At 38.9% G+C, this 15,869-nt stretch overlaps 1 protein-coding gene across 4 annotated transcripts; it reads right to left on the minus strand.

Moving 5' to 3' along the window:
- Positions 1 to 3,748: 3,748 nt before the first annotated feature.
- Positions 3,749 to 15,358, minus strand: mbtd1 (mbt domain containing 1). Of its 4 annotated transcripts, none has more exons than XM_064323225.1 (17): positions 15,183 to 15,358; positions 13,490 to 13,691; positions 13,098 to 13,231; positions 12,672 to 12,786; positions 12,414 to 12,496; positions 11,855 to 11,972; positions 11,404 to 11,538; positions 11,144 to 11,232; positions 10,768 to 11,002; positions 10,559 to 10,614; positions 10,329 to 10,433; positions 9,952 to 10,099; positions 9,704 to 9,786; positions 9,017 to 9,251; positions 7,226 to 7,297; positions 6,370 to 6,507; positions 3,749 to 4,688 (listed from the first exon to the last, which is right to left on the minus strand). In XM_064323225.1, exons 1-17 carry the CDS (start codon positions 15,201 to 15,203, stop codon positions 4,570 to 4,572), a joined length of 2,088 nt encoding a protein of 695 aa, XP_064179295.1. In that variant the 5' UTR covers positions 15,204 to 15,358; the 3' UTR covers positions 3,749 to 4,569. The 4 variants fall into 4 exon arrangements, with proteins under 4 accessions (XP_064179295.1, XP_064179294.1, XP_064179296.1 ...); XM_064323224.1 differs by having other exon boundaries at positions 6,370 to 6,564; positions 15,183 to 15,357; XM_064323226.1 differs by lacking the exon at positions 15,183 to 15,358 and adding an exon at positions 15,003 to 15,156 and having other exon boundaries at positions 6,370 to 6,564.
- Positions 15,359 to 15,869: the final 511 nt, after the last annotated feature.

Here is a 15,869-nt window from a genome sequence, read left to right on the forward strand (position 1 = left end):
GTAAGAAATGTAATCAGTCACATAACCAAATGCTTGGGGGCACGTGATTTTTCACAAGATTTCAACAGCAAGAGCCTGAACCCTAGCGCTCTACCCCACATACCAGTCTTTTAAGAGACGTGTAACCTTTTTTTAGATGTGGCTTAACAGCAGAGCTTTTGCTTCTCTCTAGGTTATTAGCAGTGCTGCAACAGACCACTGACTGGGATGTTAAGCAGATTACTCCACATAATCTCCAACCTCAAGATTACAGTTAACCATGTTGCCATTTCAAGGAGGTGAATTTTACACATGCGGAAGTGAAGCTGTCAAACAGGAGTGAATCGATCATTTTGAAAGGACTTGAAAATACATATACAGTGAAATGAGTGGGGAGCGCAATTAATGTGTGCAGTACTGCAAATGTAAAAAACTGCAATGCAATGTGGGTAATAATTTTTAATCTCACATAGAGAGACTAATGGATTGCTTAAAGTAGGTTTAGTTTGACCACTGTAACCTGTAGTTTGTAATGTGGCTTTAAACAAAGATTCAACAGGACATTACAGTAAAGAAGATCATGAGAAGCACGGATTAGAACACTTTTTGTATACTTTTATTCAGTGTTAAAAAGTATTTAGTGAAGTATCTCCAATTAATGCTTTTCGACATCCATGCTGACGTTTGCAAGGTTTGTAAAAAACAAACAAAAAAACAACATTGTCTTTTTCACGCTATTTTAATTATGTACAAATTCAAGGGAAAGGCTATTAAACCTCTTGCTCACGGCACAAATTACCATGACAACGAAAGTAAAGAACATGTACAGACACAATCAAAAACAGGAACATATGTACAAACCCCATACTTTACTGTAGGCCCAGATGTACCATGAGGGTAAAAGGATTGTTTTAATATTTTTTTAAATTTTCTACAAATTTTTTTGTATTATTTTTTTTATTTGTATCCAAAATACAAGAAAACAGAAAACAACTTAACTTCCCCTCAGTTACAGTTTTGAAAAAATCATTCCCCATTAATAAAGGATTATCAGTTTATCAAATATATAGCACCATAATACAGACTGAGGATAGAGGGGATTCACATTAAAAAAAAAAAAGACCCGTGTTAGTATCCAAGGACCAGAAATTTCACATAACTAAAGATCATAGCACAAAGAAAAGAGGTCAGTTCAGGATCATGGGCCTCTACGTGAAATTCACAATGCCGCATGCATGGATGTTTGGTTTACTAAACATGTTAAGATTTATTTAAATCTTTTTTTTCTTTTTTTCTTTTTGCTTTCACAAAACAATGAGCATAACAAAAAAGATAAGGCCTCAATCTCATTAACAGAAAAGGTTTGCTCTTAAAGTTGACTTGTGCGCTTTTCAATTAATAGAGAATTAATTTATTGATGTGGATGTATGTTAACTAAAGGTGGAAACTACATCACAGCAGAGGGTAGCAGCTAAATTTGCCTTGAAACAGTCACGTCTTTTTATAATAAACCTAAAAATATAACTCCGCTATTTGGTCACTAACACTGTCTCAGTTCATAATCCTGTAAAGCTCATTTGTGTTTTACTTTTTTTTTTCTTCTCCTAAACATGTTTTTGTTCAATCCACTTGGCACCATTTGATCGCTCAGAAATAACTGATGACACAATGGACTGAAGACAAGATACCAAAGAGAGTCACATAATGGCCTTTACGCTCTTCAATAAAAGACACCCAGCTAAAGCATACCTCTCACTTCCACCAAGAACTCACCTGCCATTCCAAACATCCCAACAGCAACAAAAGTAAGCTGTGAAACACACACTTTGTAGAATACCACCATAAGATATTATTGCTCTGCTGGACCCTACTATGACCTTGGGTAAACTCAGTTAGTTTTCACTTTTTCCAGCCAGCATAATTGAGGTTGTGCCCATATATCCCCTTCCAAGGAATAAATAAAGCATAACTAATTAAAGAAAAAGAAATATTAGAACTCAAAAGCTAGCTGGCCCTCAATCCGTCTACAAAACAAAGTAAATGCGGTCACACAAGAATTTAAACATCTCTCACTGTGATGTTTAAAAAGAATCATTCAAAAGCATCTATCCACATACTACAGGGAGAAAAAAATAATAAAATAAAAAAAACTTACAGAATGACAGAACTTTGTGGCATAGTGCTTTTCAAGAATTCAAAAACTGAGCAAGAGGTGTCCCATTAAGTTTTTAATTTGCGTCTTGTTCAAGAGCACCTGAGATTGTTCTCTGAGAGAGAGAGAGAAATAATGAGGCGGGGAAAAAATTTAAAAAAAATTGTAGAAAATGTTTGGTTGGAAGAACCAAGCATTGATCACCTGGCTTTGTGAGGGCTACTGACTGAACTCAGGGTTTCCATTTTAAAAGTATAGCAATGTAAAAAGGGTACTCCTTCAAAGAATGACCCCAAAGTGCCCTTGAAGAGTTTACACTTAATGTAAACCTCAGCAATATTCACGTAAGCGGCAAGCCTGATGCAACAGTAACAACTAATAAAAAGTATTTTGCTTTAATTAAGATGTCCGGTATATTTTCAATACTGACCACCTCGAAAGCCATTAGCCACACCCCACAAACCCACAACAAGCCTATTAAACAAGATGCAAAGGTTTCCTGAGAATTTATTGTCAACCTTACTGGTATATGAAGTGAGACTATAGTACAGTTATTCACACCTACTGTGACAATCATTGAACTCAACAGTTCTACAGCTACATGGTCAATTTCAAAATAGTATGTATAGTTTGTTATATATACATGCACACATCACACGATGTGTGTGTGTGCATATATATCACTTCAGACACGCACACATACACGCACACTTACACACACACGTACACATGCACACACACAGAAAATGGGAAAAATCACAGATGATACAGAAATTGTCACCTTTATGCAACTAATTTAATAGTAATTAGATTTATGTATATATTATATTTTTTATATTTTAATCTTCAAATATATGAGAGCCTGTTATAGCAATAATTCAATTAAAATTATTATTGCATATTGAGTCTCCATTGAAATGACTCCTTTGTGAATAAGCTATGTTATAAAAAATCTGTTTGGTGTGTGCCATTTTAAGCTTTATGATGAAGGTAGAATATACATGTACTGCTTGGTGAATTACAGATTTTACACTTTCCTTTGCATAAGGTACTCTGCACACAGTTTCCTCACTGCCATTCTACATATGAATCAAATAGAATCAACCAATGGTCAAGACAGCTGGTCTTCCTGGGTCCCACTACCTCATGGTTTGGAAACTGCTCGAGTGTTTCGCTGCCAGGTTCTTAAAGAGGTAGTACAAAGATTTCTGAGGTGGAATGATTTTCTTTCTTTTTTTACGGTAGGACAAGACAGTATTTTCTCATGCCATGAAAGAAAAAATAATAATGGATACGTTGGTACGATTGACATGCGGAAATAAAATGTTTAATCAACCAAAGATCAACCTGAGAAAACTAAGTTGAACTTGGCTTATATCTGTATATTGAAATGTGTCTGTACCATGAGCTTTTAACATATTTCTATTTTCAGTGCTTTCTGTAGACTTCTAAACTAAACCATAAATTAATGCTGGATTTAAGTTTCCAAACAGATTCCGGCCTAACAGCTCATTTTGGATATAATGACATATATTAAAATATGATGGTAAGGTAGCGCTTCTTTTAGAAACAACCTGAAGTACACTTTAATGGTGACAATAATAATAGTAATAATGGTAATAATGCAAATAATACTTTATTCAGAGGCTCAGTTGAATACTTCACCTATCTGCAACAATATGGCTCTGAAATATGGAACTTTTCAGACAGATGGTGATATATTACAGATCTCTCTCTAAAAAAACGCAACTCAGAAGCTTGCATATCTTAATGTCAACTGTGACATGTAGCATATTTCTTTACAATTCGCACAGAACTTTTAAAATTTTACAAATTTGCTTGACGGTCAACGTGTTTTGTTACTCACACAATAAAGCTGCTTTGTGGCAATGGTGACTGCTACAGGCTGATTGAAATGTACATTCCTGTAGTGCAATCTATGACAGTGTTTTCCATTTATTCTGAATGTCTGTTCATACCAGTAAGGTTTATGATTTATATAATATATTCAAAACCCACTCTTCATCACAAATTAATATATATATTTATATATATTCATAGTTTTCCCCATTAAACTTAAATTTTCTCACAAAATATCCCCAAAGTTACCGAAACATAAGACACACAACAGTTCTCAACTTTGAAAAATCTTACAAAAACATCTTTGAAAACTTCAAGTACAATGAACATTTAAAGTCCATCTGGCAAATTTATGAAAACAAAACAAAAAAAGGAATCCTGCAAAACACCTCTTTCACCTACTTCTGCTAAATTCTTTTGTCTTTCTTACCCGATAAACCATTGCTTAAGATCTGGATTTAAGCCTCTCCTGCAGTCCCTCCACCGTGCTCCACACCACCAGAAGCTGCTATCCAAGTGCTGGCCAGGTCAGACAGGGCAGAAGCTCCTGCCTTAATTAAGAGTTCCTGTCGGTTGTGTCACGGCTCCTGTTTGATGTAGTAGCTGCCAGAGCCGTTGCTCTCCTGGTCCGAGACACCTTGGGAGAAGCTGAACTCATCCACCTCTTGTGCCTCCTCTTTCAGCTGCAGTGATGCCACTTAAAAAAGAAAAGAAGCACGTATGAGAATCAAGAAACCACTAGCACTGAGACAAGCAAAACAGAGAAATAATAATAATAATAATTATTATTATTATTATTATTATTATAATAGTAACAACAACAATGATAATATTTATTATCATTGTCATTATTATTATTATATATAATAATACAATGCATAATATATACATACTGGCTACAGTTAGTAAAACCATAAACAAATATTTGTGATTATTACAACTTAAGCCAGAATTACAACCAATTACTACTGTTATTTATTCATTAAATAAATAAATAACTTTAACCATGTTGAAATGCGCAAGTCATCCCAATACTTAGCAGCACACATACGCTTATTACAAAAAAATACAAAAATCACTAAAGGCAAGTATTCGGATCACATGACAAAATGAAAGCACAGCTTTGTAGTAACACTTAGGCACACAAGTTGGTGTGCCATTTCTGCTTGCCATTGTGGTGGCACACACCTCACAAATGAGACTTCAGAACAGTATTCACATAACCTTGCAGAATCACCAAGAAAAAGACAAAATCCACAAGTGAGAGGTTCAACGGGAAAAAACAAATCCCCATACTTACATTAGCCCATTACCATTAACAGGCTACTTAGTGTTAAGTTGGTAGAACATCAATATTGACCATTTATAGTGTCAGATAATCAGTAGAAATTGTATTGATTAAATGAAACTCCTGCTTTTTTCTCAGTAATGAACAGAAAGTGTTGAGGAACAGCTGAGTTATTCCCTCGTTACTGCCAACAATTAAGCACATGTTTACTGTAATTATTCAGCTGAATGAAGCAGCTGGATAAAAACTTTACACCATTTACCCAAGACTGGACATTCTCAGATGTGCAAAACCCTTTTTGGGCTGTATTGTGCTGTATTGTGGTCACTATTAAGTACTGTTTATACATTTGTCATTAAAACAAAGAAATATACATAAAACATATCCAAAGTCAGCAAGTCATGCAGTTTACAAAAATCTGAACAAAGCTACACATTTTACTCCTAAAGGATAAAGATGAGGACAATAGAGAAATAAGCACACCTAGCTATGCCAAGATATGTGATTCCATCAAGATACTCAACACTATCCCTCCTGTTGTCACAATAGCAAATTGCTTGCAAAAATAGCCATGCTCAATGTTACTCTACTTACAAAAGCACACACTATGCTAATACGCTAATACTACAATATTAACAGCTCTGAAGTAATCTAGTTCAAGCATTTTCTATTTTATAAGATGTCACAGGTATAAGTAGAAAATTAATTAACGACTATTCAAATGTGGGAGGCATGAGGGTTTTTCCTGTTGCGTTTAAAAAAATGCAAAAATATTCCAAGTATATGAAAATTATTACTAGACAAGTGTAAATCACTGAAAAAATACTTATATAACTAAAAATTATAAATTCTTTGTAATTAATTAAATTCATGCTTTCCTTTTTAGAGATGAAATCAAAACATTAAGCGGTATTCTCTTAAGGAATAAATGCTCATTTGGATTTTAGCTGATAAATGAGTGAAGACTAAACGGTTCACCCCGATCTTGGCTGAAGGCCGTCCAATGAGACCACTTAGTTGTGCACCTCGGTGTCCACAGCACCCCCCTGTGTGAGAGAGACTGGGAGCAAAGAGTGGGTTGGTGGATTACCTGATTTGAGGCTGGGATTGAGCTCCCCACTAGTGGTGGGAGGTTGAGTGGGCCCCGTGGCCGCCGCGTGTGCGGGATGGGACGGGTAAAGGGGCGGAGTCAGCTCTTCGTCACCCGAGAAGCTCCTCCGCACCGTGCCTGTCAGAGGCACACTCGACAAACTGACCGGCCTCTTCCCAACAGGAATCTTCCTCTCTAAACACCAAGCCAGACTGGAGTAAGCTACCAAGCCTCCGTTGTCTTACCTCTTCACCCACATCTACCTCTTCTTTTTCCCCAGTGTCCCTACACCAACAATTTCTCTAAGATGGAGACTGTCATCAATTAATTAAGTTGTTTTTTTTTTTTAAAGAATGACATTCAGCAAGAAACGGTCACAATGATTTTCAATATGCTGGTGGAATAAGATCCATCTTATTAGCCTTTAGAAATCTCATTTCCTGTTGTTAGAATTCAGCTCAAGGACTCAACAAGTCAGGCTTCTTGGGCCTCGGTGTAATGCAGAGGTTAGTCAATTTACGACCTGTAGTCATGTCACTGTCCAACTCCATGCTGCTCTAATCTACACTGGGGAAACAGCAAGCAGTCCACAGCCAGTGTCCCATGCCCATTTTTCACTGCATACTTTCATACAACACCTGGAGACCGTGTCATGTCAACTTGACGCATCAACACCCGAATCTCACCAACTTCAATTCCACACCCAGGCCAGAGGACTTCCAAACCAACCAGGAACAAAGTTTGAATTTCTTGTTGCAGATTTTGTTTTTATGTAGTTTTTTTTTGTTTGTTTTTTTTTTTTTTTTTATAAACGATTTGCTGAAAAAAGAAGTAAAAAACAGTTTACTAGACCCACTTTTCTTTTGCCCTTTGTACTGCTGGGACTTTTTCTTCTGCTTCGTCACTGGTGTGGGGATTTCTCTGGGGCCTAAAAAGGAGAACACATTCAAGTTTCAACATCCTATACAAATAATTATTTTAAAAACACAGATATAATCTGCCTCTTTCTGATTAATTGCAGCTATGTGTTTTCACATGGAAATGTACAAGCATGTTTGAAATTCAATGGCTAATAGCCATATTTCCCAACTCGATTACATTTTAGACGTAATACTAGATACCCATTCTGATATGAATGACACACTATATGACTAAAAGTATCTGGACTTGGTCTAGGGCTGTTTTTCATGTTTTGGGCTAGGCCATTAGTTCCAGTGAAGGCAAATCTTAATGCTATAGCACACAATCCAATTCTAGACAATTCTGTGCAGTTTGGGGAAGGCCCTTTCCTGTTTCAGCATGGCAATGCCTTCAGGCACACAGCAAGGTCCATATAGAAATGGTTTTTTTGAGAACGGTGTGGAAGAACTTAACTGACCTGCACAGAGCCCTGACCTCAACCCCACCCAACATCTATGGGATCAAATGGAAGGCCAACTGCAAGCCAGGCCTAATCCCCCAATCAGTGCCTGACTTAACTAATGCTCTTCCGGCTCAATGGAAGCAAATCCCTGCAGCAATGCTCCAACATCTAGTATAAAGCCTTCCCAGAAGAGTGGAGGTTCTTAAAGCAGCAAAGGGTGGACACCCTCCATATTAATTCCCATAATTTTGAAATGTCGGGTGTCTACATAATTTTGGCCATATAGTGTATCTAGTGTTTAGATTATGGCCTTAGAAATAGTGAATTGAATACAATATTATATTGTTTATAAGAATGCTGGCTGCCCTCCCCACAACAAACATCAAAGGAAATGTCCTTGGGGCAATCAAGAGTCACGCTGATACCCTAATCTAGGCAGGCAAACTATGGGTCCCACCTCCTGTAGAGAAGAGACAAACCAGAAGACAATGCTATTTATGAAGATAGAGGCCCAGCATGGCTACAGAATACACAACAATCAAGCTCCTTTTGATTTTAATTTTGAATGCAATCTGTGACATCTCATTGAAATCATTGATTGAAAACCTAAAGTTTACATACATAATGGTTGTTCAGGCCTGATAGTGGGAACCTACATTTTTTTTAGAAGCAGGGGTTAAAATTGCTGGATTCTGAAAATTAAACATATCTTACTCAATCCTCAGTTCCATGACACTTTTGAGTCAAAGTCGGACTTAGCAAATACAATATATTTATTAGCTTTCTGCAACTATTGTGTTGATTTCTGAAACAATCCTTTAATGGCTTTAATAATAAGAGGAGCAATTGAAGACCAATTTCTGAACACTGCATGTTGATGTGATAGTCAGTGACAGGTTGTCATGTAAGCCTGGCCAAAAAAAAACCTTCAAAGAAGAAGCGTTTTTATTGTAGCTACAGAAAATATTACTAGACAGATACTGTATCTTTACAAGGCTATGACTATAACAATTTCCAAAGGGAAATCCAAAGAAATTTTCTGTGGGTCTTTATTTCAATAGACTGCTGGGAGAAAAATTGTCTCAAAAAGATCCCAGACCTGCAGCAAGAAATTACACAAGAAGATATTTACTGAAATAATGCAGATTCAGAGCCTTGCTCAAGGGGACAATGGCAGTGCCAGTGCAGTTCCCTAATCTTTGCTACATTACTTTTAATAATTCACTTCAGATTAGTTTGCCTTTTAATTATGTACTGTTAATTTTTTTCCCCAGGCATACTTACTCTGTGCAGCAGGTGGCTGAAGCTGATATCCTGTCAGCTGACACCAGCCCACAGGGTAGAGGTCAGGTGACTCACAGTCCACCCACTGGTCATACTCGTCCTCCCAGCCATCAAAATGGATGCGCAAAAGCCTGTGAACGATGCGCGTCACCGTGGCGACGCACACAAGCCGTGGCTCCATCAGGTCCACAGCTTCCAGCTTCATGCCCGGACGGAAACCATGGTTTGGAACCTCCTGTAGATTGTTACAGGGGGGCAACAGGAGAATGTTTTTTCTGCAGTAGGCTATGGTAGAGAATAGCTCCACTGAGGCCTACTCACTTTGTCTTGCCACTACAGATGTCCACTAACATCTAACTTTTCAGACCCTCTCCTTAACACTGGTATTACCAACATCAAAAGGGCAGCCTTGGAATTGTATATTATTTAATAAACATCTACATCCTTGTTTTCTTCCTCATTACTACAACTTCCTCTGTCCTCATGTCATCTTTCATTTGTACCACCAACAAAAATAATCCTGATTAACTACAATTATGAATATGCAAAAACATGCAGTAATACGAGATTAATTATTTTAAAAGTATGATCTAGATTCTGCAGAGACACACTGGGGTATACATTTCAGGCTATTCACAGTATAAGGCAAGTCCACTGCATAATAAAAGGTGCTAGAGACAGACTTACTTTGTTGAAGAGCCTCACAGGAGCTGCAATTGAACCCGTATCCCTGAGGTAGTCAAACCATTTGAATGGGAGTTTTGTGTACCCTGTGAAATAGATTTGGATTTACAAACACCATTAATTTTAAACCCAGAGCATTCAAGTGAGCCAGATGGGTCCAAAGGCCAAGAAGGTTTACTGCCTTGATGGTAATTCAGTTTCTCGCCTCACCGTAAGTAAATGATTGGTGAAAAAGAGAAAAAATGCTGTACCTCGAGGTGGTGTGAGTTCAATGTTGTTTATTTCACAGAAGCCGGCAGGAAAGATGGAAGGGGAGGTGGCATGGTAGCAGAACCAATCAGAACCATCTGCCGCCTCAGAACCGTCAATCCCAATCATGAGGTACCCATCTGCCAAGACCTGACACAGAGAGGACAAGGCCCAATTGGAAAAACCACCATGCAGCTTTGATTACAGTATGAAGTCAGTGGTTCACCTGACAGAATCTCCACAGCCCTTCACCCTACCCATCCCTCGCTCTTTCCAGGAGTACGATTGGCTGGTCCAACGACTTAAAAACAGCATATCAGGAAGACATCACATCTTTCACAAGACCAAGTATACCACACAAATGTAATCTGTGCCTTACCTTTCTTACAGTAGCTACACATATGGCTGAGAGATTTAGAGGGTCAATCGCCTCTAGCTTCATTCCATCTTTAAACCAATCCCCACTTTGGTCAACATCCTTCACCTGAAGAGAAATCAGAGGGAGCAGCAGAGAAGATGCTATTAGTCACTAGTCACTGGAAACATGTGAGAATTTCACCACAAGTTTAAAAAATATACAAAACTGAAGATAAAAAATAATGTTCCAACCTTCAAGAACAGTTGAGCAGGAGCATCTGCCTGACCCTCAAGCTTCTTGGACACATCTAAGAAAGACAAAATGGCTTCATTTTACCATTGAATATTCTCCCCAAACTTGAATGCGTTAAGAGCAGTTCATAAAACGTGCATCACAATCCTTTACTAAAAGGAATCAGCCCCACAGACTCCCAGTGTTCTGCTGTCACCCCCTCATTTACCGGATCTTTTGAAGCGATGTCCGATGCTTCGAGACCAGCCGATGCCATGGATGAGCGGGCTGTACATGTGGCACCAGAAGTCATCGGTGCCGTCTTCGCTCTCCTCGTAAACCAGACGCAGCCGGCCTCCAATCACCTGCTCCACCAGGGCCACGCGTGTCCGGCACAGGTGCGTCTTGTCCACCACCTCCACACGCATCAGTTTTTTGAAAGGGTACTGCATGCTTTCCTGCACCTGAGGGCCAGGTCATTTCAAGCTCAATGTAAGACATTCAGCACACTTCAAAAGACAAAAACAATAATTGGGTGAAAAACTTGAGTTCTGATTAGGAGCGTTCCAGCAATGGCTCCCGGACAAGTGACGATGAAGCCTCACCTTGGCGGTGAAGTCCGGAGGAAGCGTTTTGGCTCCTGTAAGGCGCTTCACAAGGAACGCTTTCCAGTTTGTGTATTTATGCTGAATGGCTACATAAAAATGAGAGAATGAGTTTTGTTTAAGCCACCACATGTAAATTACTGCAACCCACAAAGAGAAAAACATGGAGAGAACCAGATGGAGAAAAATTCTCAGGTGAAATTGCCACTACCACCCCTAGGGTCTTGAGCATATAAACCCAGGGCCTGAGCTTCCCTTACATTTGGGGGGTACGAGAGGCTTCCCACTGGATGCACACCAGCCCACTGGGTGAATTTCAGGGATGCAGAGGTTGCACCAGAAGTCCCGGCTGGCGTCGTTGTCAAAACCTTCGTACCGAAGGAGCGCCTTAAATCCTGGGGGAATCACCGGATCACAGATGAGGACAAGACGACCCTCAAACCTGCTGTATATTCTGTCTAACTATCAGTTACCGAAAAATCAAGAGAATTTGCACTTTGATTGTTGACCAAAATAAATTATACCCAGTTATCTCACTGACTTCCTCTCGGTGCTAGTTATGTTTGCAATCAAATCCAAGACTATTATGGAACATTTACCTTGACCAAAACAATACAGGTATGAGAGCATCCAGAGTTAATTACATTGTGTACCAATGATATACCTGCACTGAACAGTAAATAGTCAGGGTAACAGCTTCCTTATCATTACCTGCCAGTTTGATGATACCCGCTATCCAGTAGACTTTAGTTTGCAGAGTGCAGTCAGAGTTGGGGACTTCCACCCTCACTCCTTCTGCGATGTCACCCCAGTTTGTTCCCATAGGGACCTGAAACATCAAAGACAGCCCATTCTGCTTAATTACAATGGAAATGTGGAGCAGCAATTGCGACATTCTGACAGCAATTGCATGAAGAAAAAAATTGCAATATCTGTTTAAATTTTCAATGAAATACTTTTGAATTATTTAAATACCTGATGACAATATCTATGAAAATTTTTATTAATGCTTTTTTTTATTTTTTTTTTAAAGTATGCTTAACTTTTATTGTCACTTGAAATAAAACACAGACATACTGCACTGCCCACCTTTATTTTCTATAGCTCTTATTAAGTTGGAATCAGAAATAACATACAAAGGAAAAAGTCAACTCTGACGGCACTCATTAAAAGAAAACAGAAGTACACAGTCTTGTAGCCAACCATGCAGGTTTTCCCTGTGTTAAGTTAAATAATGCAGTAATAAAAGTGGGCTTAAAATGGTGCTTACATGCTTGAAGCAGCTAACTGGAGCGCCAACCAAGTTACTGCTGCAGATGTAACGACCCCAGTCAAAGCCCTCCACAGGGACCACTACAAGTAGGAAACCACAAAAAACAAACAAACAAACAAACAAACAAATGTCATGGTTATACTTTTCATTCCAGTAAATGTCACATCAGTTATAAATATAATTTATTTATCTTGTCAACAAATTTTTGTCCCAGCTTGCTGATCAAAGGAGGATATCAAAGTCTTCAGGACATACCTGTTTTTGATTTAGCTTGGTTCTGTTGATTTGCTTGGTACTGGGCATAGGCAGCCAACTTTGCCATTAGAGGTTGTTTCTGTAAGACTTTTGCTTTTTTTGTTGGTGGCTTACCCTTTGATAAAAAGCAAACAAAAGAAAAAAGATGTCCACTATTCAGAATCTTCTTGAGTAATATCACATAATTTTTTTACACAAACAAAATTTCCATTGGCTGTCACAGACAGTCAACTGATTTGCAATTATATCTAAACAATGAAGTTCTATTTTGGCAACAACAAGAGATGGAAATACTTAGATAGTTTTTAAATAACATTTCATTTTTTTAATTTTTTTAAATCACCATATATTTTTATATAGGGCTATTTTAAGTGAATACATTGGTTCAACAACACAAAACAAATAAGCAAACAAGAAGCTTATTACCTGGAGTCGAGCCAGGATGCTGGCTTTTTTAGAATTCGAGGAGTAGCTTCTGGAGCAGGACACACTGCAGAACCTCTTGGTTTTGGAGTAGAAAGCATCTCTTACTCCCACCATCCCACACATCTCACACGTGGCTGGAATGGACAAACAAAACACTGAAACTTACATGACAGACGAGGCTGTAGAACCGCAGGACTGTTCCACACAACCTAACTCTGCTCACAGCCATATATTAGCTGGAACACTTATGGTAAAGCCCCTTACATGAGACTATACAAACAGAGACCAAGTTCTTGCTCCAAAGCCATGACATCTCAAACCACAATCACCTTACGCAACTTAAAGGAGCAATGGCGATGCCTGAGCAGACAAGACGAGAGAGAAGCACTGACCCATTCCCGCCTTCCCATCAGGGTAGGTGTACACCTGGCCATTGTTCTTGATGATGGGGAGGCTGGCGGGGATGGAAGGCACCTCTTCCTCACTATCCTCCGAGCTGGAGCTGCTGCTGGAGTCCTCACTGCAGCTGTCATACCCATCAAACATCCCGAAGGAGTCCCGCCTCTTCCGTTCTGAACGTGGAGTGTGTTCAGCCTGAAGGAACAGAACCCTCTCAAACTATCAACGTGTACATTCATAAGCATGTTTGTTGGTTGCTTAGCAAGCACTGACTACATGCAAACACAACTGCAAACTTCCTGTTGCCAAACACTGAAATGCCATTTTTGCAAAATCTCAGTTCAAGCTACTTTTCTCCAGTTGTTCAGACAGGCCTACATATAATTGCCAATAGTTCAAGGACCACAAACACAACTGGCAAGTTGATTTCTGCCCAAATACATCATAGTGATATAACAGTGATGACGAGCGTTCATGAAACATTGTTCATAACAACTAGGCCTATGTAATTACTGAAGTAATACAAAATATAAACTACTGTTAGTACACTACTACTACTGCGGATAATAATAATAATAATAATAATAATAATATCATTATTATTCTTATTGTAAATATCTCGATCGAAACGTAATGACAAAAATAATAATAATAAAAACAAATAAAAAAAACACTCAGCGACCAAAATTAAACAACAAACTACCCATACATACATGGCCAGCCTGCAAGGTAACATTTGCTATAGTGATTTCTTTAGCAGGGCACACAGATTAGCAAGTGTATTGTATTTCACAAATGCAATCAATAGTTAATTTGGAAAGTTATTCACCAAAATAACAAGATTATAGCCAATATCGTTAAACCAAAAACACAGTAACATAAGCATGCAAAACCTGGCGCCGAACAGAACTTCAGTCAAGCAATGAAGGTATGTCAACAACCACCAGTAGTAGTGTCGCTGTTAGCGAGGCAACATTACCAAACGTTAGCATGGTACATTTAAAGCGGCAACTAGTATTGGCTAACAGCTTGCTAGGAACGTAGAGATAGAATGCATTATTTCTTAGAAGTGATCAAGCTAATCGGCAAGCTAGCTACAGTTCGCTAGCTATTTAGAACCCATGTCGCGAAACCAGCACAATACAGCAGTGCATGGTTCCTTTCTTTCATTTCCTCAGTCTGCTTGAGCTTTACACATTGCTACGCGTGGCAGCTAACATTACCGGGATTACGTTTTCTAACTGGAGCAGTAACAGGGAAGATCCGCGATCTTTTGTACGTAAATCTAGCGCTGATACACATTTCCAATACTGCAGCATTAGCCGTGTGGGTTTATCGCAAGCTACCAGCCATCCTCCACTGGCACTGAGCAGTCCCATGACGGGCCTTCGTGCGCTTCCATTTGCCCTGCAAGCATAACTGTGAAATACTGCGATATTGGTAATAGTAGCGGGGTAATATTAACTACTCACTCAGCAACGGCTCCGGACAAAACGAACCACTGACCTTTTTAATTCTTAAGAATGCTCCCCGTGTGAGGCTATGGCCTTCTAGTCGCTATTTCTGCTGCAAGCTCACAATCACAACAAAGAGGGAAAACAGGATTGTACTACAAGCGCAGCTAGCCTGCAAGATAGCTGCACCTAGCTATCAAGGTTTTACACAACTCCTACTCAACAAACTCACCAAATCCCTTGTGTCTTCCATTAGCCCTTCATGCAAAGTGTTTCCTATTTTTTCTGTGTGCAACTGCGAAAACCCCAAAGTGGGGATATTGAATAAAATTCAAACTAAAAGCCAAAAATGAACTCCAGCCGAATATCAACAAAATTAACATATTAAAAATGCGCGTGCGCACGATACACCTACTGCTTTACCATTGGTTGGGTGCAGGAAATGGTCATCGACTAATACAAACGCTAAACATTGGTCCCCCTCATCTTTACATTATCTTTCGATCAGCTATTGGTCCCTGAGGCTTACTGTCTGTATATTTGTAAAGGAACGGTACTAGACGAGGTAATGCTCGCAACTCTGCAAGCTTAATAAAATGACTTGCATGTGACATTTGTCAGATTCTGCAAAGTGCATACATATTGAACTTAACCGGAAATAACCGCACAAAGACATGTATCCCATTGCAATGTTCTGCGTTTCGCTACTTTACGTTTAATAAGTGGGGAATCGTGTAGCGACAACAGGTTGCATGACTCATATGCGGATATCCATACATTTCCTGAAACTATTTAATGCGTTTGAATTTAAATGCAACACTAATTCTTTAAATTCCGCAACTTGGATTGAATTATGCCATTAAACCTTGTGATAATGTCTGCAGATTAATACTAATGTATGTCCAAGATTCGGGGTACA

The sequence above is a fragment of the Anguilla rostrata genome, chromosome 2 (assembly GCF_018555375.3).
Source record: "Anguilla rostrata isolate EN2019 chromosome 2, ASM1855537v3, whole genome shotgun sequence".
Classification (NCBI taxonomy): Eukaryota; Metazoa; Chordata; class Actinopteri; order Anguilliformes; family Anguillidae; genus Anguilla; species Anguilla rostrata.

Excerpts from the sequence above, each read along its gene's own strand:
- mbtd1 (XM_064323224.1), bottom strand. The coding sequence starts at position 15,203 with ATGGAAGACACAAGGGATTTG. Across the intron at positions 11,539-11,854 it reads GGGTATCATCAAACTGGCAG|GATTTAAGGCGCTCCTTCGG; the intron begins GTAATGATAAGG and ends TGATTCCCCCAG. Across the intron at positions 11,003-11,143 it reads CTCCGGACTTCACCGCCAAG|GTGCAGGAAAGCATGCAGTA; the intron begins GTGAGGCTTCAT and ends CCTGGCCCTCAG.